This window comes from Hipposideros armiger, unplaced genomic scaffold, assembly GCF_001890085.2.
Source record: "Hipposideros armiger isolate ML-2016 unplaced genomic scaffold, ASM189008v1 scaffold_324, whole genome shotgun sequence".
In the NCBI taxonomy this organism is placed as follows: Eukaryota; Metazoa; Chordata; class Mammalia; order Chiroptera; family Hipposideridae; genus Hipposideros; species Hipposideros armiger.
Window position 1 is genome coordinate 1,795,700 of NW_017731674.1, and position 26,055 is coordinate 1,821,754.

Sequence of the window (26,055 nt, forward strand, 5' to 3'; positions counted from 1 at the left end):
AGGGGGGAGGGAGGCCACACATGCTGCTAAGTGTAAGACAAGCCGAATCTGTTAACTAGGCCATGGGGTTATGGACGCTGAACCATGGGGGTCGGCTGAGAGAGTTTATCGAGTTGGAAGATCTACAAGGACTTCACACCAGAAAGTGTGTGGGCCTAGAAGGGTGCGCGCAAAAACCACAGGCCCTTCAGGTGCCCGGCAGACAACAAGAAACACAGGACCCACCTGAGGTCACCCCCAGTCACGTCCTCAGGTGGCTCCCTGCGGCCTGCACGTCCCACCGTCTTGGCCCCAACTTGAGCGCGTGCCATCCCAGAGCCGCCCAGAGCTGAGGGAGCAGCGCGGGTTCTAACACCCTCAGGAGCAGAAGCGAGCCTCCTCTCTGACACGGGCCAAAGGAGCTTCCCTTCAACCTCAAGTGTATATTTTGAATTCAGGACCATCAACAATGGCTCCTTCAGAGGTGACCGGCGGAAGTTTACCCCCGGGAAAGGCAGGGGCCTGGGCTACATGGCCAAGTTCCTACTTCTGCTCAAGTTCAGCTCCTCTAGGGCTTTTGTGGTTTCCTGGGATGTTTTCAGGAAACCTGGCTAATTCCATAATTGTTCGAAGACGAATGGTTCCAGATTGGCTGTTCTCGGGACCTGCCTACTCGTCCCCCGAGAATGCTGCCCACAAATGTGGAGTTTTTATTAGCTCGTAGAAAGAGTTACATTTCATTGATTTCCAGCTGCCCCGGAAGACCATTAAGTAGGAAATGACTAACAAAATTACTCATTTCTTCAAACTGAGTTTCTAGACTATGAAATTGACATATTATAGAATTTCAGCCAGCGCCTCGGAAACTGAAAAACTGCCCTGGGCCCTGATCCGCTGCCCCAAGGCTGGGGCTGGAGCTTCTGCTGGGGTCTGGGGCCCGGCTCCAGGCATGGCCAGTAACTTCCTTGCTTTCAATAATTAAATCACTGGCACCAAGTACTAGAAAACTGTTGTTAAGTGTCACAATCTGAGATTTAAGTCCCATAAAAACAACAGATGCTGGAAGCACTTCCCTACAAAATCCAGAACCCCCAGAATAAGTACGCCGCAGGCGACTGAGGTGCAGACCTGGGCACCCACGACTCCCGGGACAAAGCTTGGTTTCTTCTTTCATTCCATGTAAAGCCAGCGCGTGGGAATTCCACATCCTTCTCAGGCGCCAGCAGGGCTCCCGGGCAAGCTCTCTGCTGTCGTGAGGCGGCGGCTCAGCTTCGAACAGCAGTCACCGACCCAGAGCTTGGGAGCATGAAGAAACCTTCCCAATTCAGCCTCATCCTTCGCTGAGGTCCAAGCAACTGCTGAGCATTTGCTTTTCAATAAATTTAAACATTTTTAAGTTTATCTTTTAGGCATAGAGAGCCTTGACGACGAGCTGGATTTAGAAAGATCTGAGCTAAGAGGTGAATGCAGCTGCCACTGGCAGGAAATACCATCTCGGAAAAGAAGGGAGTGCTGCCGGCCTCACGAGACTTTCCTGTGAGGGACGGAGCTCACCTGGGCCCCGTCCGTGTTCCATTCGCTTACACGTGAAGTCATCAGAAAACACTTATTCTGAAAACGCGGAAGGGAGGATTTCCCTCTGCTCCTGCCGGACCCCTGCCTAGATTGTCGTTATTTGGGGAAGCACCAGGGGCACATGACTGCACAGAGGTCGCTGCGCTGCCATGAGCCGATGTCCCCAAGCAAAGGAATTAGGAACCAGCTGGCTGCTCCCTTCTCTCAGGTGCTCAGGAGAAGTGGCCGAAGGACTGGAATGGTTTTGGCTTGTGTAACACTGACTCTCCGAAACGAGCCGCTCTGCTCCGAGTCCGGATGCCTCACGCGTGAGTCTGCGGCGGCCCCACGCACGACTCTCACAGCACGCGCTTCTTTCCCAGGAACTTATTCATATCATGACTCTGAACGTTACAAAGCGGGACAGACAGACAGGCCATCTCTTGCTACGGTTATACTGTTATTCTCTGAGCCACAAAAAGTAATTTCTCTCTCAGTCCGACCTGTACTTCTCTCAGAAAACGGAGGCAGCCGTACTTACAAAGTCCCAGCACAGCGGCTCTGCAGCGAGAAGCCAAGTAGCATTTGGCAAAGTTAAAAGCAAACTAGCCCCCGAATGCCCTGGTTAGTCACTGTCACCTGACGTGCCGAGGAAGAGCATGTGAGCATGAGGGACACACAGGGTGATGGCCAGTAGCCGGGGTCTCCTGCTGGCACTTGTTGTACAGACTAAACTCACAGCAGTGCAGGAGGTGTTTGTTGGAGGGAAGGCCTGCCACACTGAAAGTGATGAATGCTGAAAGGAAAGCAGCTGCCTCAGTGCACGTCACATTCCAGGTCCCATTCAGCTGTGACGACGACAGACAACACTGCAGACAGAACCCAGGCCTGCCCACCCCAGGTCCCTCGGGAATGTGCCACACGGACTCTGAGACCAGGTCCCGTCACTGCGATACTCAAACCATAGAGGCCTGTGTCGAGGACGTTCCCCTGATTTTCTGAACTGCATAGAATCTCTCATGCTCTCTCACGGGACAAGTGCTAACAGGCGTCAGTGACACAGCAGAAACGTGGCCTTCTGGGAGGACCCAGGGCCCTCACAGGCGTCAGCCTCGGGTAGAGTGGACGAGGCTCTCCAGCAGGCCCCTCCTAACTCTCATCCCGGGTTAAAGGGGCAGCAGGTATGTGGTCGGCCACCTGGGCACCTGTGCAAACACGTCGAGGGAGGCATAGGACAAGGGCTCATGGAAGCAAGTAGCCGGGGCCTCAGGGGACCCGGGGAGGCATCGGGGCAAGGGCCATGCTCGCCGAGCTGTCCACGCCACACCTGAGGCCCGAGGTCATTACCAGGACTGGCGAATATTCTGCCTACGGACAGTTTAGAGTCAAGCTGGCGGGGAAACGGGAAGAACAGTAATAACGCCCAGAAGACACAATGTGACAAAATTACAAGAAAACAGAACAGTATGTGTACATGTGACAAATGAACACGCACCAGGCCTGCCACCAGGGTCCCGTCTGTGGATCTGTTGGGAACGGTCATCATAATTTCTCCCAGTGAAAAGTCACTGGAGAAGAAACACAGTTTTGGAAATTGTAAGACGTACTTATGGAACACAAACTCTAGCTGGTATGGCGACAGGAGCAATGATGATAAATTATAGTCACCGTTGGTACAAGTGTGACCTCGACTCCTGCTGAGACAGTGCAGGGACCCAGCGGAAGCTGCTGGTAACAACATGGGTTCTCTGTTCACCCTGAAAACAGCAGCCAGAGCCCTGACTAAGCGCAAAAAGCAAGGAGAGCAGACAGGCTGGCAGCAGCAGACCTCCTTCAAGAGCGGACAGGTGGCGAGCAGAGCGCCCAGGTCCTGTGTGGGTGCCAAGAAAAGGCCAGAAAGCCTGGCAAGCTCCCCTCCCTTCCATTGTTCAGGTACGTTACCCCAATCAGCTCCTCGGATCGGCGCTTCGCACCAGAGCCTGGCGTCTCCCCCTTCTGGGCTTCCTCAGCGATAACCCTGGGTCCCCCACCCCACCCCAGCCCCGGGGAACCCACTGGAACCAGCACCCACTGAGTATGGGTCACAGCCAGCCTCTGGGAGCCAGGCTGGAGGAGGAAAGCCGGCTGGTTTATGACTTAGAAAATGCAGGCCACAAATGTTCTAAAAGAACTTAAACTTTCCTGGGATTTTTTTAAAAAGCAAGACTTTAAAAAGGAGAAGGCTTGCCCCCCAGCCTCTTCCACAGAACACTGACCTGCACCATTTACACTCTTAGGTCATCCCTTCGAAACAGCCCCCAGCACAGAAAGCTAACCCGGGCTGCAGCTGGGACCACAGATCTCAACAGCCTCAAGTGCCGTCACCGGACGCTTTTGCACTAACAGGCGCGATGTCATCTCCACAGAGCTGTGAATGTGCTCAATTAACCTCAGCGCTGAAGCCAGGCTGAAGCAGCCCATTGACTCTGTGGCACAGCAGCTCCCAGCAGCCACAGTGTAAGGAACTGCTTCCCTCAACACACAGGGCGGGACAGATGTGTCGGGGGAGGGGGGCTGCTCACAGGATCAACATGATCCAATTCATAAATATTTACTTAGCAGCTGCTAGGTGCTGGCGCTGGGCTGGGTGCTGGGTGACGCCTGGCCCCTGATCAAGGCATTTATTGCCTTGTAAGGAGGCAGCTATGTAAACAGGTAAGGCTCCCTCGCCACGCGCGTGGTGGGATGGGACAGGGAGCAGGGGGCCTGCCCCAGCCTGGGGCGAGAGGGTGACTCCTGAGCTAAACTCGAGGGCTCTGGGCCTGGTTTGCGGCGGGAAAGCCCTAGAGAGCGGGAAGCCTCAGGCATGCATCAAGTCAGGAGGTGGGACTCCACGCCAGGTGACGCTGGATGTGGGGTACAGGGCTGGAAAGGTGGGAGGGGATGAGCACACGGCATCTGGCACTGTACCCAGGGGCAGCGGGGGCCTCCGAGGACTTTGGAGGAACTGAGGGGCAGGGCCGGTCACTGTTCTGTAGAAGGGTCACTGGTGGCGACGTGGACGGTAGGTCTGGTGAGGGACCAGAACCAGTGGACGAGTCAGTGTCACGTGTTACGCATCCCGACACTGTGCCCTGGAGCTAAGTCGGGGGCCTGTGTCCCCGGCCAGGACGGAGTGTGGAACAGGCCTCAACCTGTGCCCAGCCGGCCCAAGCTCCCTCCACCTGATGCACAGCATCTTTCATACATATTTTCATGATAGAATCAACTGAATGAAATCTGAGGCTGTCCAGCCCATCCGTTCAGGGAATTGGAAAGTTCTTCATCAGCTGACCCTCTTAACCCACCGCAACACCTCTACAGCCTCTGAAACGGCCTCGGCACAGCCGGCTATGGAAAAAGTGTGATGAAAACCTCACGACATTCCAGAAAACACCAAAACCAGAAAGACCGCAACAAAAATGGTCCCAGGAACCCGTCGGCTTCGGGCAGGCAGTGGACAGGCAGGGAGCCAGCCCATGTGACCGCCGGCCCCGAGTGCCTGGTGTGGACTCTGGACACCCAGGGGACCGCTCTCCTCCAGGCAGCACAGGAACAGCATCAGTAGTGTCACAGCTCAGGGAGGCTGGCCCTGCAGTCCCCCAACAGTCAGGTGACAGAAGGCTCACAGCACAGGCTTTCCTTTTGAGCTCGGGAAGAGCTGCCTCCCCTCTGCTGGACACACCTGACACGGCAGCCATGGTGACCCCACGTGCCCCAGCAGCACACCTGTGTTCACAAACACACCTCCAAAGGCAGTGAAGTGGGCCAACCGCGTGCAGACGGCTGGCAGAGTCCTTCAACACCAGGCTGGCTGAGCAGTGAAGGAAGTTTGGGCAGGTCACCTGCCACCTGCTCAGCGTTTCGGGCTCTGCCCGAGAAAACACCTTCTTCCTCAAGTTTACTGCAGCTCAGGTGACAGTCACACCTGAGTGCGTGCAGAAGTGGCTGCTCTCACCCACGCCTTGTGCAGCCTCTGTCTGCAGACAAGACCCCTGTACACCGTCAGCAGATTCATCCCATCACGCCCCTGGCTTTAGATGCGCTGGCTGTGCGGTGACAGGTGGTGGTCGCACTACGCTGTCTCTGGGGGTGATGCTGCACAGAGGACGACACGGGGTGAAGGACGGAATAAGGACAATTCAGGGTATGAGGTTTCCGGAAACACAGAGGAGCCTGTGGCACAAGTGAGCAGTCAGGGTGAGGAGAAGCAAGGTGTGCATGTGGGAGCCGGGGGGGCGGGACGAGGGGCCGGTGACAGAGGACATGAAGCTGAACGTGTGGATGGGGATCAGCTGAGCTGTGGGGCCGCAGCTAGAAGCACGGACTTCATAGTTATGAGGGTAACTGACAAGCTCCGCTGGACAAATGACTCACTCAAGTCCACTCAGAACTACCTGCTTTGTCAAATTAGGGCTGATGTCTACAAAAGGGTTTAAGAGGAAGAAACCATCTTTGCGTGTTGATATGTTTAAAGTAAAATCATCTTTACTTTGACCAGTTTTCCATCACTAAAACTGAAGGACAGCCATCTTTCTAAGTTAAAGGGAAAATGAAGACACAGAACTTCTCTTCTACTGCAGCTCAATTTAAGCGCCTTCTCTGGAGAAAGCTGGACCAACAAACGCTTAGCAGGACTGAGAGTTAAGATGCTGTTACGAGCTCTGTGCGCACACCTGAGCGTGTATTTTGGGATGGAGTGGCCTTACATTAGCATCCTCTGGATGTCAGCATCACTGTGTGCATGACGGGGTTACACGTCAGTGCTCCATGGGGGTCACCATGCCGGTGGGTGTTCCCTGACCGAGTGGGACAGGCAGTGCGAGACCCCCCGTGAGTCCCATCCGGGGTCCACACCACGGCACCCTCCCAGATGGGGCCATAACGACTGAGTGGCACCTGGTAACAGGGATGGGCCACCAGCTCTGGGCAGGTGACAGGGACACCGTGGCTGCCTCTCGGCCACAGCCACCTGGTCGTTGACCAGCCAGAGGCCATGCAGTGAGCTGTTCCACTGAGAGGCACATGGCCAGGAACTGAGGGGGCCTCGGGCCAACAGCCAAGAGGTACTGGACCCACTGACAGCTGCTGAGTGAACGTGGACGTGTCCCTCTGGGCTGGGCCTCCAGGTGGACCTGGCCCCAGCTGACAGGTCGCTTGCAGCCCCACGAAGGACCTTGAGCCAGAGGCCCAGCGCGGCTGCTCCCGGGTTCCTGGCCCACTGCAGCTGTGAGTCAGTGGAAGGGGTCAGCTCAGCTCTCAGCAGCAGCCAATCCCAGACATTCGAAATGGCTGAAATTTAATCATCTTGCAATCAGCAGTTTACCTTTATAGTATTTTCAAAACGCTGACTAAAAAAAATACTACCATTAGTTTGGAAGGGCCAATTTGGAAGGGACAGAAAAAAATCAAAAGGTTATATTAGTGAAAAGATGTGGTCACAAACTAAGGAATTCCAGTTTTGGGGAGACCGAAATCAAAGAGTGGGAGTGAATGGCTGGGCTGGTTTACCTGAGGAAAATCTAGGGGCTGTGTGTGGATGAAAAGTGAAGCTGTTTTTAAAAGCACGATATGGGATGTAAAGACAGAATAAAGTGACCTGCTCTGGCACTGCCACTGACCAGCCGGCGCTCTGTGGTTCTGCGCGGCTCGCCCAGCCTCTCCAGCCGGCGAGAGGGACAGCAGGACAGTCCACACTTAGATGGGACGGTGTCTGTAAAACGCCTGGCACACGGTAAACAACCAAACGTTTGTCCTGCTAATGATGACCATTTTCTGCTATGTCTCAGAGTCTAGTTCTACTTTTACAGAATATCAGTTACTTCACAACTTGAGACAATTGGGAAATTTAGCAGAAAGTTCAGGAAACCAGAATTTCACCTGAGTTAAGAATCAGACTTACTCAAGAAAGTGAAAAGGCAAACACATAGAACGGAGAAAATACCTGCGATCACCTATCTGATAAGGAACTTGTATCTAGAATACAGAAAGAACTCTTGCCACTAAGAAAAAGAAAAATAATCAAAGTTTTAAATGGGCAAATGACCTCACAAGACAGAAGACACACAAATGGGCAATAAACACGAGCAGGTGCTCAACAACAGCAGCCCCAGCAAGTGCAGATCAAAGCTGCCGACACCGTTACACGCCCAGGAGGAGCTGCCGTCAACACAGCCAATGGGAAGTGCTGTCGAGAAGGTGGCAGGGATGCTGGGGACGTGGCAGGCGCAGCAGTGGGGACTGCAGCTCACATTTATTCAGTCGATTCACTTTATTTATGCAAAATGCACAATCTGCTACCATTTCCATCATTGAACCAACTGACTCGTAAAAAAAAAGAGCTGACCAGTGGCTACAGCACATCCCCGAAAGTCTCCATTTTATAGGAAATGTGCAGAATCTTGCATTCCACAGTGAGATAAAGCTAGTTTTGAAAGAAACAGAACATTCGGATTCATTATCATAAGTGTAATTTAATCCACAAATGTTAAATATGGTGCATTATGGCCTCACGTCTACTGGGAAACTGAAAGGCTCTCACGGAAATGCACGCCAAGAATAACGATGACAAACGCGGAATTTCCCCGCTGCCACTTCAACGCCTGGACTGCTCTGTGGGAAAATACCACTGTTCAAAGCCACACACAACCAAGTGGGAGGTGGGGGATTAATTCTTTCAGTTTGTGGAAGTTTACTGTCATCAAAAAATAAGCTCAGGGGCCGGCCGAGTGGCACATTGGTTAAGAGCTGGCTTGGGACGCCAGAGGGCCCCGGTTTGGATCCCACATATGAGGGCCAGTGACACTGCCCTCTACAGCTAAGATGCTGAACAACAGCTCAACCTGGAGCTGGGCTGCCGTGAGTCGATGGCGACGGCGTAGGCTGCAGCCCCTGCTGCAGTGGGTTGCCATGGGCTACCGTGTGTAGCCAGCAGCCAGCGTGAGCGGCCAGCAACCGCAGTGAGCGGCCGTCCAGAAGCCGGCGACTGATCTGCCTCGCCCGGGAAGAGCGCAATGATGGTGCCAACTTGGGCCAGTGAAGCAACGTCCTCCACAACTAGACTGAAGAACAAAACGACAGCAACTTGTCTGTTCCCCTTCCCCCAATTCTCCAGCACTGTTCCCATCCCCCCAATTCCCCAATAAAAAAAATCTTTAAAAATAAAAATAAAATAAGCTCACAATTCTCTGCTTCCCAAAACATATGATCACTGAAGTACAGGCATGAGCTGTCATTAGCCTGCCGTGGAAGGAGCCTGTAGGGTCCCCGCGCCTCCACCTTCTCCTTCACACGAGGGCACTGAGCTGAGGCCCTGCTTGCGGGGCACACAGGCCACACGTGGATGAGGGCTGAGCAGGGTGACAAGTGGCTGACTCCCGAGTGGACCGCTTTCCTGGACATCCTGCTGGGACAGCCCTTCCTGGAGGTGACGTGCCTGAGTGCCTGAGGCAGAGACAGCAGGTGGGGCCCACGCAGCCCACGTGCCACAGGACCTCACTCACTCCCGGGCGCATCCGCTCCCACCTGGCCTTCCATGCACTGAGCTGATCAGGTGCTTTGGGAAAGCAGACGGGTGACTTCCGTCAGTGGCACTCAGGCTAACCACCCTGCTTTCTGCTCTGGTGGTGGCTCTGTCCCCCTCACCTTCTGCGCTTCAGCCCCGATATTCAAAATGCTGCAGATGGAAGGTTTGGGCCACTGAGCATCCAACTATCTTCCTAGGTGCAGTCCGCCCTCGTAAGAGGCACAGCTCACCTCCCACATGGGTTAAGGGCCTGGTCTCTGCCCAGGTTCTGACCTGGGGCTCCCGAAACCCTTGTGAATTCCTGAGTGACACGCACACCAGGAGCATCTCTGGTTCTGATGAGGGGGCTGTGGGTGGCTCCTGGGTGGGGGCTGCTCCCCACAAAGCCCAGGCCATGACGAAGCCTGGGGTTTCCAGCCCTGCCCCCATCCTCTCGAGAAGGAAAAGGACTAGAGATGGAGTTCTGACCGGTCATGCCGACATGAGGGAGCACCATAAAATCCTGAAAATAAGGGGTTCGGGGAGCTTCCCTGTTGGGGAACACATCCACATGCAGGGGGAGTGACGCACCCCAGCTCCACGGGACAGGGCTCCTGCACCCTCTGGGTCATATCACCTGGCTGCTCACCTGTGTCCTTTACCACGTCCCTTGCTGAACTGGTGACCGCCAGTGTCTCCCCTGAGTTCCGTGAGCCACTCTAGCAAGTTAATCGAGCTCGAGGAGATGGATGAATGAACCTCTGCTCTGTGGCAGGTCAGACAGAAGCACAGGCGAAACCTAGACCTGTGACTGGCATCTGACGTGGGCGGGGGGACAGTCCTGGGGACCTGAGCCCTTCGCCTGTGGGCCCTGATGTTCTTTCCAGGTTCACAATCAGAGGCTAGGTTGTAGGACAGCCGCTGGTGTCATGACCAGAACTGTGGCAGCTCTGCGCGCTGGTAAAGGAGGAAGCCCCGGGCGGCGTGGAGTGCCACGGGTTTGTCCAGTGAGGTGCCAGGCACTGTGTTTCCCAAGCTTCCTGGTGACGGGGTGGGGGTGTGACCCGGGGTCACCCCACACTGCAGAGAGGCCATGGCTGTGATGACGCTCGACGCTCCTGGAGAGCAGCATTATCTGGGTTCAGAAGCCGGCCACACACTGGTTCTGGAAGCAGTGTGGGGACAGGGACACTGGTGGTGCCAGCTACGGCCTAAACCAGCTCTGAGACTGTGGTTTTTTGTTTAAGGAACCTCCACGTCTGATTCTGTGGCTCTGCTAGAAATTCTACTTAAGTTACCCAGAGTTAAATTCTGTCACTTGAAACTAAGAAAACCCATAGATATAAGCAGCTAAAAGTAAAAAAAAAAAAAGGAGGGTCTCTACTACAGTGTGAGTTTATTATCCAGGACTATATACAGTTTTCACATGAAAACAGCGTCACTCGGCACTTAGTAGGTTCTATGATGTGGCAAGGAAATGGCTGTTTCCAAAGCTACTGTCACCCAGCAGCTGCCTATGAGCGGAGTGAGGCTCCCTGGCACAGGAGGGGGAAGCAGCCGCGGGACAGACGTCGCGGGAACGCGTGGGAACAGAGTGGGCAGACTTCTCATGTCTGTAGCCGGGCTCTAATGGACTCACACACGGAGCCTGAGTGAGTCCCTTTTCCTAGGAAAGCATGTGGCCAGAGCTACAGAAATGTGGGCGGTACATTCATTAGTGGGAAGAATGTTTGTTTTTACTATTAAAGGATAGGTTTTATTTTGAATGTAGAACAAATCTGTGGTCTGGGACAGGCTAGTTTAGGGAAATAACCAGCGTGTTTACATACTAGAAACTATAGAACGACTTCTGAATGTGTAAGCCCCACTGTGGCCAGGCTGGGTCAGCCTCGGCCTCCCCACACCCGCTCTCTACCTGGATCGCAGCCGCTCTGCGAGGCTGTCCTGCAGTATTCTTCCAGCTCTGAGACCCTCCATGATCGACACACATCCTGCCTCCTGGGCGACTGTGGGCTCTCTGAAGGCACAGATCACACCTGAGTTCCTCTGAGGTCTGCAGTGCTGGGCACTGAACACGTGCACATCTGAACTGCAATTACATCTCACCACGAAAGCAAACCTGGAGTCAAGCTATCACACCTAATAGTGTAAAACTCAGCATCGGCAAAGTAACCGCTATTCACATCCAGTGGGTCTTAACTGTCTAGCCCTTCCTCTGGTCAGCAAGCCTTCCTTTCCAAGCTCTAGAGGGCAGGGGCTGGAGGAGTGACTAGTGGGACAGTTTCTACGAGGCTGGACAATTAAGTTTGCGAACTCATCCTAGAAAAAGTGCTACACACGTCATTGCTGAATATCACTACGGCAACCTTCCAAGCACTCCCCTTGGGAAGCTACGCACCGACACCAGCGCCTACTCCACCCGTCAAAGCAATATTGGAACTCTTTCTCTGAAATGGCCATCAGAGTTGCCGTCGTATTACCCTTGATGTCCTGGATGTCATCAAAATGTCTTCCTTTCAATATTTCCTTCATCTTCGAGTAAAGAAAGAAGTCACTGGGGGCCAGATCAGGTGAGCAGGGAGGTTGTTCCAATACAGTTATTTGTTTACTGGCTAAAAACTCCCTCACAGACAGTGCTGTGTGAGCTGCTGCATTGTCGTGACGCAAGAGCCATGAATTGTTGGCAAAAAGTTCAGATCGTCTAACTTTTTCACGCAGCCTTTTCAGCACTTCCAAATAGTAAACTTGGTTAACTGTTTATCCAGTTGGTACAAATTCATAATGAATAATCCCTCTGATATCAAAAAAAGGTTAGCAACATCGTTACAACAAGTTCAGAACTGAATTGTCAGACCTTGTGTGTGAGGTGCTCTGTCGTCTCCCCTCCCCATACCCCACCGGAACATTCCTGACTTCCAGACGTGCTCTGTACACACTGTGACAAGCTGGCAGGGTGAGCAGCCTCCCAGATGTCCCCCAGTGACCTCCCAGCAGTCACACTCTCGGCAGTCCCTACAACGCTGTGCCAGGGTCAGTCTGTGTGACCAACAGAATAGGGCAGGAGGGGCAGCATGTCACCTCATGAATAGGTTTAAAAGCCTGGCTTCTGTCTTGGGTGCTCTCCCCCCACGCACTCACTGTCCCACCCTCATTACAAGGTTCTTGATTTTCCAGTACAAAGAAAAGCCCGTTCAGAAGAGCGTAATATGGGTAAAACAGAGAAATAATCCAGATTCTGGACAGTTAGCAGGAGGCACAAATCAACTCTGTTGGCTTAAACAGATGCTGATCTCCAATTTTTATTACTTGAAAGCTAAACCATCTGTTTGAGTAGAAACAGATTTTACCACAAGGGAGAAGTGAAAGTGATGTCACTGAAAGCTAATGGGACTCGAGGTCACTCAGGTGCGGTGGCCCGGCGGCCGGCTCTTTTGGGTCAAGCACCAGCTGATCTAAAACCTCTCGAGTCTGGTGAACGTTCCTATGGACTAAATAGCTTACTCGTAAGTCAGATTTAAAAAGACAAAGTACTCATGGAAAAAAACTATCTGTGCAACTGCCAATAAACAACCAAAGCGATAATCCTTCTAACAAAGTGATCATTAAGTATCCGTCTCCACAAAGGCAGGCCTACCCTTCAGCCACTTTCACTTTACAAATCTATTTTCAGATTCGCTTTGTAAACGAGGGCTCAGAAGAGGCCAGGCTAAGTGGGGATAACCTAACGGCTAGGGAGGACTTAAAAACGGACACCCTGATGGCTTCAAGGAACAAAAGGGAAAAGAAGTCAACCAGAGAAGATGGGGGGGCCAGAGGCAGCCTTAGGAGTGAGTGTCAGCATCCCGGACGTGGCTGTCTCTCCTCCTCCTGCTGCGAGGCGCTAGAGATGTTCCCTCTGAAATGTCTTTGGACATTTCCCCTCTCTCCATTCCAGGCCTTTACGCCCCCGCGCCGTCTGCTGCCACGTTGCCTGGCTCATCTCGACAGCTGCAATGCTGCTCCCTGCCTCCCGGCTCGCGTTCCCTCCGAACTTTCTTCCACTGACAGACCTCCGGCAGATTAAGTCTTCACAGAGCACTCAGTGCTGTTTCCTGTTTCAGAGCTAAAGCCGCTCCCCTGACTCACTGATGACCCAGGTCCAGTAGCTGCAGCCTCGGGGAAGCACCGACTTCTCCTCTCCTGGCACAGCTCTCGTGAGCTGCACAGCCTTCTACACGGGGCACAGTGGCATAAATGTCTGTCTTCAACTCTGGAGTCCTAGGTATTGTCAGTATTTGCACATCTGCCTGATACTGAAATCACAACATGATAATCAGAAGATATCTATACAGTATAAATCCTAGCTGTTACATAGCAGTTGTGTAAATGGTACAAATTACTTTCTCAAGCTCTAATGTCTTCATTTATAAAATAAAGAGAACGAGCGTTACATGGATTCAGACATCGCAGTGGCTCAGGGTGCAGCGTGTCCCGTGCCAGGCACTGTTCTGGGTCGTAAGTGGCAGGCACAGCCCTGTCCTCACAGAGGAGGGAGCTGAGCTGACTGGGGCACCAGGAGCACCACCTGACCAGCTGCGGGGTCATGAGAACCCACAGAACAAAGTGTTTCAGAAAGAGGGGACGTCAGAAACGCACCTGAGGGGACCGGCTGCAAAAGGCGCGAGGGAATTTCTGGCCAAGAAAACATGTGCATCCCCACTGAAGGAGCAGTTTCATCACAGCTGTTTACATCTGTCACAACTCATGACATTGTACACAGAGCTGGTGACTGTTACTGTGTGTACATTATACCTCAATAAACAATTTCTAAAAATGTATTGTCGGGAAAGACAACAAAAAGGGCAGGAGCTGTTTAGATGCAAGCAGACTGAAGAACTGTGACAAGCAGGAGTGACGTCTGATCTCGGGATTCTGAACCTCTCCGCCTCAGAGCAGACGTGAAAATCTGAATGTGGGCTACATGCTAAACTGCACTGCATCAATGTTAAACTTTTTCATGTGCGGTCATATTATTGTGCTTATGTAGGAGAACAGCCCTGTCTTAGGAGATGCATATTTACATATTTAGGGGTAGAAAAAAATGTCACAACTTACTCTCGAATGGCTCAGGAAAACACATATGCGCGTAGATAGATGAATAAAGGTGAAGAAAATGTGGAAATTACCAGCCAGTGAAATCTAGGTAAAGAGTCTCCAGACACCCACTGTGCTCACCTTTCCACTTTTCTATAGATCTGAAAATCTTAAAAATAAACCCTGAGGACGGAGGAAAGGAGGGAGCAGCACACCATGTTGGCCTGCTGAGAGGGTCACGGCCAGGAGTGAGCAGAGAAGAGAACGGGGGATGAGAAATGGAGGCGATGTGTCCAGGGGAGTCTTCCAGGAGCTTGGCCAGGAAGGGGCGCAGAGCAACAGGTCGTGGGGCGAGTGTCCCTACACCCAGGTCACGTGACGCTCTGCACGCTGACGGAATGACCCGTAGAGAAGAAGGGGTAGCAGGACAGACAGGGCACAAAGGCAGCAGCCAAGTCTCTGAACCTGTGAGAGGGGCCAGGGTGCAGGGTCCACAAGGAAGGAGCCACCTCAGATGATGGTGACGATGACAGTGACAAAGGTGGGACCATAGTGTCTAACAGGAAAGGGACTGGGCACCACTGAGAGCATCTGTACTCACTCAATTCTCACCCAACTCGAAGAGGAACGTACTAGGAACACCGCCCTTTACAGATGAGGCGGTGGACGTGCAGAACAGCCCGCTACCCCACCCGACGACACACAGGACAAGCAGCCAAGCAGGACTGAGACACCTCCCCGGGGCAGGGCTTGTGCGCACAGGTGCAGCTGGCTGCCGGCAGTGGAAGGGGGACCGGCTCCGCACGATCACACCCGTTCTCTACTGTAGCATTTGGTGAGCTCACAGGGAAGGGGAGGGGGGTGGGTGGTGAGGAGAGAGGGGTGATGTGGAGGCTTGAGAAGAGAAGGAAGTGGGTTTACCAGCCGTGGCGGCAGCACTGAGGCCACTCTGGAATTAATGCTCGTGATCTGAAGGGACTCTGCTTGTCCTGACTGGACAATATTTCCAGCAATTTCCAGCTGCATACAGAGCATGGCTGGGTTTAGCTAGGGGGGGATCATTGCAGACAAGTGGGGCCTAAGAGAAAGGCGCCTGGGGAGTAAGGGGGTTTGCGAGAGGGGCGTGGGGTCTAGGCCAGGTGAGGAGGTGCGCGAGGGCACTGAGGACTGCTGGGTACAGAAAGGGGGTGGGCTCAAAGGATAGGAGGCTGTGAGGTCAGAGGGCAGCTGGAGCGTGGGAATGACAGGAAGAAAGAAAAGACAGTCAGAGCAGGCGCTTGAAGAGGCGATTTCAGAGGCGGGGCCATTACTGGCGGTGATGAGGGCTCAGCGCCACCGTGAGGATGGAGGTCAAGGTGATGCTGAGTAAAGACAACTGACCGGAGAGGCCAGGGTGCTGGTAGGTCCTCCAGGTGGGCGCTGCAGGTGTAGAGAGATGACAAAGGCAGTGCAGAGTCACCGGTGAGTGAGGCAGGACACAGCAACAAAGATGGGAAGAGACGTGAGTCTGACATCACACTAAAGGGTGTGAGGGAGACGGAAGGAGAAAGGAAGGGACACGATGTGAAAGCTGCTAGGAGCAAGGACCAGTCCCCTGCAGGCTCCACCCACAAGGCGGGACGAACACCAGGCTCCGCCCAGGAGGCGGGAAGAACACCAGGCCCCGCCCACAAGATGGGAAGAACACCAGGCCCCGCCTACAAGGCGGGAAGAACACCAGACTCTAGGGCAACAAGTTCCCCCTTGAGAGCGAGAAGGCCAATGGACTGTTGAGAAAAGAGGCTGAGGATGGAGCAAGGAACATACTCGATGAGTATTTCTCGAGTCTGAATCTGAACTTTTCCAATAGTTACTATATCCTAAGAAGGAAAAAGACAAAACTATTTTCAAAGAAATCCAAACCAGATTAAGAAAGAAATGATCCTCTAAGATTCTAGTTTTCAAATCCATGAAAGGCTCGTTGTCAAAAATTAGTTCCCAGGCCAAGATAAACAGAGTCAAACACCATCTTATTGTTTTTGGCTTCGTTCTAACCAGGCCCACTGTTCTAACCAGGCATCCTCTTGCGTAAGAACCCAATGTCAGAACAACAAAGCTGAGTGAGTCCCGCCTTGTTGACACATAAGACAAGAGCCTTTCTGATCACAGGTGGCCTGAAGTTAAATCTGTCGTGTTCACGGCAGAGAAGCCTGGGCATCTGTGGGAGGAGAATCGCGGCTGTGTCTGGAACGTGCTCTCTGGGGAGAAGTGTCACTTTGGAGCACACTGGCCTTGAGCCCCCCGTGTGACAGCTCCAGGAAGCTGAAGGGGGACAGTTCTCAGTTTATGGCGGTGTTTTAATTGTTTACATGTCTTTGTAAGATGAAGAAAATGTCATAATTCTTTTATGCTGGATCAAAAAATTATGTTTATGTCCATAAAGTTGCCTCCTAAGCATTTCTAGTAAGCTGTCTGTAAACAGCTCACTGAAAATTTAATCCTCTAGGATCTTAAAATGTACAATGAATATCTAATATGTGTTCTGGAAGACTATTTTATTGGAATTTACCTAGAATCCCAGTGTTTGGTTATGTAGTTGTGGTTTAATTATGATCACCAATGAGAACATGGACTGGCTCCACTGCAGGTTGGTTCAGAGCGCCTTTCGTTTTCGTCTTACTCACATAGTGTTAGCTTCTCGCTGCCGGACAGAGAATTTACTGGTGGTCCCATAACAGCAGGTAAATGGCCTGAGGAGGACAGCCCACCCGCATTTCACCAGAGCCTCGTATGAGGTGCCAGAGAAGGGAATCGGTAAGCGCCACCACTGTGCCCACCTCCACACACAGCAGCACTGGGCTGGGACACTGTCTTTGCCATGGAGAGCCGGCCGGAAGCAACCTGCGCTTTGCTGACACTCTTCAGCGCTCTGTAAACTCAGCGATTCTGAGCTCTTCTGTTTCTCCTCCTCGACTACAAGCAAGTACACTGTGCCTTCACCTCTTTGGATGGCCTCAAAGTATTACCGTCTTGTTAGTGATTTATTTAAGACCCAGCACTAACGGGAAAGCAAACTGCACCAGTAACACCATCAACGCAGAGTCCTCAGTATTCTGATTCAATACGAATGGGCTTCGGGGTGTGGTCTGGGAATCGTGCCACCATTTGCGATACGCAGGAGACTGCTCCGAGTTCCAAACCCCTAACTCACAAACAAACCCACTCTCAGAACACATCCGCACGTAAAAGCAGGAAGGCCCCAGCAACAGGTCTGCACAGCAGTCAAGATGCTAACTTTCCAGCTTTGTAAATAAGAGAACATATTTTTTTTTCTTTTAAATGTAGTAATTTTAAAAGGAACTTTAAGTCTTTTAGTTTTTAATGAAATAATTTTTAAAAAGAGTGTAACAATTTTAAAACAGTATTTTGTGTAAACAGTAGGAAAATGTTTCAAAATTAATGCATGGATACATACCTGCCCAAGGGGGTATTTTATATGTCTTTTACTTAATCCAGAGAACCTTGGTTAAATAAAGCAATCTCAGGTTGTTCACAAACCCAAACTGCAACTCACCGTTGACGTTTATTGCTGGCAGGACGATGGACATCTTGGGCCTGGTGGTCTTGTTATGCGTGGTCGCTGGTAGCAGCAGGTGGTCCTAAGATTAAAGCGAACAATCTGTTACTTGCAGCAATCAGGCCCAATTCAGGGTTTCTAAGCTGACAATGCTCCACTGGGATCATCAAAAGGGACCGTTTTTACTTGAACTTGGCTTTGGGGCACTAACACACAAGCCCCTCACAGTTCTTTCATATTCACAACGCAGCAGACAGGCACTGAGCGTCTGTCGGTACCAGGGACTCGGTCTGTTCCTGCGCTGTCCCCGGGCTCCGGTAACATGCGCGGCAGCTCCCAGGGCACTGGGCAGTCAGAACGGAGAGCTTTCCGTTCTAGTTCTGTCAGGGACTAGCTGTATGATCTGGGTCCTGTAAAATGAGGGGGCTAGACTAGATCATGTCACAAGACACTGCAGTTATCTACCCAAGAGTCATTTTCAAACTTTTTTTTTTAAGAAGAGGGGCCTTTTCCCCCGAAATGCTGATCCCAAGTTATTGCTAGTACAAGACCCTGCCCAAAGCCTCTGCCACTTAGCCTGCCGTCTCCTCTAAAGGAAAGCAGCCACAGCACGAGGCTCCCCTGTAAGCAGCAGGTACATGTGTGCTAGTGCAGGTGTGCGGCTTGGCAACAGAGCTCAGAAAACTGTCCACACACGCCTCGCGCACCTACACAGGTCGGCATCTAACACTGCCAACTCGTGACGGCCAGTCACCCAGGCCACCCGAGGCTGCTGGTTCCCAGACACACACACTGCGTCACTGAGCCCAGAGAACTGTGGCTTCAAAAGGGTGGAGCAGTGTTTTGGGGACACGTGTATACAGCTGTGGGTATTCTAAAGTGATTGCAAGTGGCTCGGGGCTTTATAAACTACTGTTCTCAATAACTCCTTTTTCCTAAGAGAATCAGGAATAGTCGCAGCAAAAAAGAATAAAAAGAGAAAAGAAGGTACATTAGTGTTGCCATTTAAGGGAGCATGGTTACACAGAGAAAACCGGGACCTAAGTTGAACCCCACTTGCTTTCTTGTTCCTTTGTTCATCTATTTCATCATTCATTCATTCATTCAACAAAATCTCTGTAAGGAGGACTCATCAAAGTCAGGTTTGACATAGCTGAGAGGGACAAAAATCCAATGCAACTTAGTTCAATATCAGTGTGAGTATGAAAGGTGGTCATCAGTAAAGCGAAGGAAAAAAACCTAGAAGGAAAAAAACTGAAATTCACGTACGTGAACAGAGCTGCATAGAAAACATCTCCAGTAATCGTACTTTGTTTCGTTCAAGGCAAGATTTCCGTGAGAACATGTTTTTTTAAAAAGGGGGAAGATGAGTGAGGCTGGTCTGTAAGAATTCCAGCATCGCAGCATGGGACATTTTTAAATGCATTGCTAGACACAGAGATCACACATTTCTGAGAGGAGGATGACATATGATAGCCCAGAGAAAAACAAAATTTGCTCATCTTCATGCCATGAAACATAAATAGCTCAATCCCTGTAATTAAAATACTACTTCAGCATCCCCAAAATTGAATAAGAAAACAAACCAACAAACTTGCAAGCCCCAAATTAAGGCTACTGTAAAAATAAACACTTAGATTCCATGGTCACGGGTTAAGGTTGGGCTCCGACTTACATCTGAGCTTCCTGCTAAGATCTGGATGCCACATTAAGTGTCGTTTTGAACAGGACTTTCTGAACACAGTATCACCTACTTTCTCTCTTCAATTTCAAAGTAGTTACTTTTGCAGCAGAAAGCCAAAAACCAATTATTTACAAAAAATGAGAATCACACCTGAATGCATGAAAATTATTAGTTAACCTGCCTTACCTCTAATTATTAAAGGTTTGCAAACGGAGCAGTGGTGAGTGGGGGTGCCTATAATCTAAAGTGTTTGTAAGAAGCCCTAACGACCAGAAGTGCAGAGCATCAAAGCTGGTGCACCACAACCCTAACAGTGCTTATCAGATTCTAAAAGTAGTCCCCACACATACTTGCACACGCACACATGCATACACACGCCTGGAACAGTGCAGCTGCTTCGTTTAACATCCACCTTCACTTCCTCAGACTCGATGAGCCCCAGCTATGAACCTTGACTCTTGCGTTCTCTCCACTGCGTTCATCTCCTTTCCAGCGTACGTTCTTCTATGACTGACATCTTCAGAAACCAGGAGCTTTATTCTCTTAATCAACAAACACTCACTGCCTTACCAGTCATGAAACAAACTCCCTGTGCACAGCGGTGCGCGCGCTCAGCCCTGCGCCACAGAGGGTCTCTTCTTTTAAAGGTTAAGTTCTGGCATCTATTTTGTCGGGGAAACAATGCTCATCGCGGCAGAAACAGCCACTTGTGCCCGGGTCTGCTCCCCTCCACAGCATCAGAACAGAAGCAGAACCGTCAGGCTGAGTGGGCACAGGTCACCGGGACACAGGCTGTTCCCAAGCCTCCTGACATCACATGTGGCCACGAACTCAAGTTCAGGTCAGGCGGCTGCCAGGAGAAACGGGGCCCACAGCTCTGCGCGGTGGCCATGCCTGCGCCTTGCCCGTCGTCCTGCAGCTGGATGGTGCCGCTGAATGCTGGGCCTGGGGAACCCCTCGGACACAGCGTGGCAGCTGCACTGTGCCATCAGGGCGTGAGCAGACAGACGGCACCAGGCGTCCAGATGCTCCAGGAGCTGCCGCAAGACCACTCAGACCAACCCAGGACAGAGAAATAAAATCCTGTTTTGTCTAGGCCACCGTTATTTTGGATTTTCTGTCATGCATAGCTGTTCCTAAGCCTAATTACTAGTTATATTAACAATTTATGAAACATTACTAAAGGTATTTAGTCAGGAGGGGTCTCAATAATGGTTAAAGTAACCAGAGACAGTGTTGCTCTTTTTAACAGCATAAAACACCATATTTATTATTTACCCTTCTTCATAGGTTTCCCCACCCCATTTTTACTTATTTAGTAAAGAACCTGTAGAGCAGCAGTTCTCAACTTGTGGGTCGCGACCCCTTTGGGGGTCGAACGACCCTTTCACAGGGGTCACCTAAGACCATCGGAAAACAAAAAGATATTTACATTACAATTCATAACAGTAGCAAAATTACAGTTATAGAGTAGCAAAGAAAATAATTTTATGGTTGGGGGTCACCACAACATGAGGAACCGTATTAAGGGGTCGCGGCATTAGGAAGGTTGAGAACCGCTGCTGTAGAGGAAATTACGTCCTGGAAAAGTAGAGATATAATGTGATGAGTCTGAGCAAAACTCTTTCCTACTCTTTCCTTCCTATTAAGTCAGTTAAAATAATGCAGCTGCAACAAAGGTAAAGCTGCTTAAAAATAAAAAGAGGAGAAAAGGGTTGTTACCATGGAGATAAATGATTCTGGCACCGTCATTCCAGATGGTGTCACTAATTGTAAGGCATCTTCAGAGAGACTCCTGCAAAGGCCTCATAGGACTGAAGCACCATGGGGCCCGTCCCAGGAGGACCATGGGGACCAGTCTTACAGTCAAGGCTTTGTTATTCTTATTCCCAGAAGTCAGAGAAACAAGCACTGGCGGGGAAACACCACAACATTTCACCGTGAGAAAAAGCACCGGCTTTCCCACGTTCTGCAAGGGCGTGCAGAGAAAACTGCTCTCCGTATGCAATTCCCCAGCTGCCTCTCCCAAGCCCTGCGCTGGAAAGAACAGACACACAGCACAGCTGGCACCAGCCCGCTCCTCCCCTCTGGAGAGCAGCGTGGGGAAGGAACCGGGCCCCACTGGCTCAGCTAAAGGTGATGGGGGTGACTCGCCGCACACGTGAAGTCCCACTAAGCGCTGCAAAATGCTGATTCTACCCATCAAGCAGAGTAGAAACTGACCTACAATTTAAACTGATTTGCTGGACTAAATGACCCCTCACCTCCCCCCACCCCAAAACTTACTGACTGACTCCCATAGCACACCGAATATCCATGACTAGCTTAGTTGTTTTTTTTCCAAAACTATTCTTGCTATTTGTAATTGTTAGTGTAATTTAACAACATATTACTTAAACCGATGCAATGCAGTGTGAAAAGACAGCAAGACTTAATAAAGTGATAGGTTAAAAAATTTCCCCTCATTACAAAACTGCCATAAAGGCCGGGAACAGGGCCGGCCGAGTGGCGCGATGGTTAAGAACTCACTTGGGATGCCAGAGGGCCCCGGTTCGGATCCCACATATGAGGGCCAGTGACACTGCCCTCCACAGCTAAGATGCTGAACAACAGCTCAACCTGGAGCTGGGCTGCCATGAGTCGCCGGCGACGGCATGGGCTGCAGTCCCTGTGGCAGTGGATTGCCATGGGCTACCGTGTGTAGCCAGCAGCCAGCGTGAGCAGCCAGCAGCCGCAGTGAGGGGCCGTCCAGAAGCCGGTGACTGATCTGCCTCGCCAGAGAAGAGCGCAATGATGGTGCCAACTTGGGCCAGTGAAGCAACATCCTCCACAACTAGATTGAAGAACAAAACGACAGCAACTTGTCTGTTTCCCTTTCCCCAATTCCCCAGCACTGTTCCCATCCCCCCAATTCCCCAATAAAAAAAAATCTTTAAAAAAAAAAAAAAAAAGGCCGGGAACAAAATCCTAACAGCCTGCATTCAGATGGCTTAACAAGCATCTTCGAGTTCTCATCCTGATTTAAAGAACTGAACCTGACATGGGAAATTACGGTCAATGCGCCGAGTGCAGTTTGCACAAGGAAGGCAGCCTGGCACTCTAGTGGGTCCAGACTTAAGGAAAAGGGATTGGCCCCGCCCCGAAACCCAGCAGATGAAGGCACATTTACGTAATGAAATGAAATCACATAAAAACATACACATGCTGTGGACAGCTCAAGGCCAGGAAGGCTTTGACCAGGAGTTCCTATGACTTCATCCGACGACCTGAGCTACTGAGCTACTCCGAGTTCAGAACACCGAGCTTTTCCAAAGGCTGGACGGGGTGTGAGGAAACACAGGAGGGCCCGGGACTTGTCATGTCATCGTCTGTCGGACGCCATAGGGACAATTCAAAATGTGTCTTATTAACAAAAAAGGATCAAACACTCAAGGCATAGAGTTTGACCACATGAGTTTGTCAGACATAATGTTTACAAGATGTTTCATTTTAGGAATCACTTCACTCAGGACCACCAGTAGGAAGTGAACTTCCTGAAGATGAAATCGCATCTTGCAGACATGTTCCCAAAGCAACGGGGGGGTGGGGGGGGGCTGCTGCAGCCAACGGAGTCAGCAGGGGTTCTGAGGAGACAGGCTTAGGTAACACCTCACGGAAAAGTTAAATACAGGCACCTAAGAGAGTTATTTCACTTTTTGTTGGAAAAAAATGGGGAAAATGCTGGGTTGGGAAAAACAATTCTTTAAGGTTCTAGGCAGACACTATAGGAACGAGGTAAACATGTGCAAGAGTAGCCTCCCACGTGTGTGCGTGAGTGCATGTTGTGTGCATGTGTGCACGAGTGTGCATGTGAGCGTGTGCACACGACCGGGTGTGAAGGGGACACAGGGAGATACTACTGTAACTGACTCCTTCACAGCAATGATTCCATACCTTTCTGAAGGTGGGGAAAAGAGGGTCCTACTTAATCTCCATTTCTCGGGTCCTCTCTCCCTGCGTGAGGCAGGGTCCGGACACTGCTCCAGTCCTCACCCAAGCTCCTGATCCTTTTCCTTCCAAAGCAATTCTGATCTCGGTTTCACATGAAGAAATAGGGGGAACTGTAAAATATCCTTAAAGTACATTTTAGGAAAGGTTGGTCTTGCCAGGGCAAACTACAAAGTGGGGGTGGGGGTGGGCGGGGAGGAACCTATGTTCCTTTAATGTCTTCTAATGCCTTAAAATTTCAGCCATAAGCTGCAATAAGGTGAATCTGATTATTCACCTTAGCGGACAAATTCTGTCTTGGGATCAGGGTTAGCAAAATGGCCGAAGTGAAAAATGCTCCCAGCGGAAGCTTTGCGCCTGGCCGCAAAGGGACGGCCCCATCCAGATGAGCCCTCTCCTGGCGTCACTGAGGGTGTTTCCCAGAACCCTGCACAGTTCTCTCACTCATTACAAGGGCAACAGCAAGTTGCAGTTTCCACTCAGTTTTAAAGGGAATTTTTGAAATAAATGCATTTGTGGACAATGAGTGACATTTTTGCTTCCACTGTTGGGTGAAATATTGTTCTAGAAAGAATTTCAACTACATTTCAGGTGGTAATGGCTTAAAAGGCAAACTAAGGTATAACAGTATTAATTTTAAGTTCTGTAATAATTAGGTACCCTTCAGAAAGCATTGAATCTACGGTCAAAAAAAGTCCAGGTGAGAAGCGAGCACAGTGACACAGTAGGTCCTTCTGAGATGTTCTGAACCACGGACGCACAGCATGACCATCTTCAGGGCTGGATGAGGTAGCCACCCAGGGTGCCCACCCCCAAAACCAATCCTGATGCGCTTAGCTCTGGGTTGTAACAAGTGTGCCTGGGGCTGCCGATGTAGACAGCCCAGGGTGCTGCGTCCATGAGCGCCGGCCCGCCCGGCTGCAAGTCCTGCCTCTGCCACCTGACTTCCAGCGGCAGGAGCGAGCGAGTTCCTCCATCTCTCTGTGCCCTTGTTTCCCTTCCAGCAAACTGGGACGGTAACAAGACGGAGCGCGGGGGTGGCATCGAAAGACTCAACCAGTCAGCGCCGTAAAGCGCCTGAACGGCGACCAGAACGTAGAAAGCACTGCTGTGTGTTCCCTGATGTTGTTGTTTAAAAAAGGGGATTTAATGGGGCAGCCGGTTGGCTCAGGTGGTTAGAGCACAAGCTCATAACACCAAGGCTGCCAGTTCAATCCCCACATGGGCCAAGGAGCTGTGCCCTCCACAACTAGATTGGAACAACTACTTGACTTGGAGCTGATGGGTCCTGGAAAAACACAGTTCCCCAATAAAATTTCTTAAAAAAAAATAAAAATAAAAAAGGGGATTTAAGTACTAGTAATAGGCAAATGATTTATATCAGATAACATGTTTTGACACAGCTCCTAAGGTAGGTTTACTATCAGAAAAGCTTTTGCAACCATTGGCAAGAAAGGAAAAAAAAATCACAAAGGGCTTAAGTTTTGCAGAAGTAGAAATTTTATAAAAGCATTACAGCTCTAATTTAGTTTGATATGATGTTAGAACATGGGGAAAACATGAATAAAATAATCATATCATAACCTGATCTATAGCAAGATCTGAAGGCAGAATTTTATTTATAGCAAAGAATATATCCTTACAAAGATATGGCAAAAAGGAAGAAAAGGTAAATTACAAATAAGTTTGCATAAGAGGTACTATACTCTGACTCTTATGTGGTCACCTAGTTTCAGAGGATCTTCTATTATGTGGAAAAGAAATTTCAATGGGAAATACATTCTCATTTCTCATAAAATATAAATTAAATCCCTCATAATTTTCCCACATTCATTTGAGAAAATAACTTATTGCATGAAAGTATTACTATAAAAAGCGTTACAGGATTCAGGGCACAGTTAGTTGACTGGGAAAAGATTAAGTTGTCAATTGTGTGCATTCAGGAATAACCACATTACTGGACAGCTGACCCTGAACAACCAAAGGTCTGAACTACGCACGTGCACATATACATGGATTTTTTCCAATAAATATGAACAGTACAGTAAATACAATTTCTCTTTCTTCTGATTTTCTTAATAGCATTTTTTCTGTAGTTTACTTTATTGTAAGAATACAGTATATAATACATATAACGTACAAAATATGAGTTAACAGACTATGTTATTGGTAAGGGTTCTGGTCAACAGTAGTTAAGTTTTGGGGGAGTCAAAAGTTATACAGGGATTTTCAACTGTGCAAGGGGTCAGAGCACCTAACCCTGCATTGTTCAAACGTCAACTATATATAAAAACGTATCAAAAGTAACTCCCACTAATGCTATTTCCAAATTTGTATGTAACCTCCACAAGTGATGGAAGGTCCTCAAATGATACGAATACTGAAAAAAAGTGTTCAGCAAACAAAAACCATCATGGAGAAAGGATTCGGCATGTCATATATCACAAGCAAGACATCCTCTCCAGTGCCTGAGTTTTGACAGTGATGAGTTGTATGAATTTTATGATGAATAAAACTTGAGTTCAATAACTTTATGTAATACATTTTTTTCAAATTTCAGGCCCCAAAATTAAGGTGCATCTTATACGTGGGAGCATCTTATACATGGGGAAACACAGTACTCTGTCTTCTGGATTTTCCTTCCTAGCACTTATCACAAAATGAAATTCCCTTACATATTTATGTGTGTACTTGTTATAT

The 26,055-nt window shown here is 50.1% G+C and overlaps 1 protein-coding gene across 4 annotated transcripts in view; it reads right to left on the reverse strand.

Moving 5' to 3' along the window:
- Positions 1-26,055, reverse strand: part of ATF6 (activating transcription factor 6) — an 87,748-nt gene that overhangs the window by 2,318 nt on the left and 59,375 nt on the right. For 3 of the 4 annotated variants that reach the window (XM_019660692.1, XM_019660694.1, XM_019660695.1), the window contains one exon: positions 17,682-17,766. In XM_019660692.1, the coding sequence (XP_019516237.1) occupies positions 17,682-17,766 (85 nt within the window). Of the gene's footprint in view, positions 1-11,991; positions 13,348-17,681; positions 17,767-26,055 lie in introns of those variants that run through there. The other variant, XM_019660693.1, reaches the window with a different exon arrangement.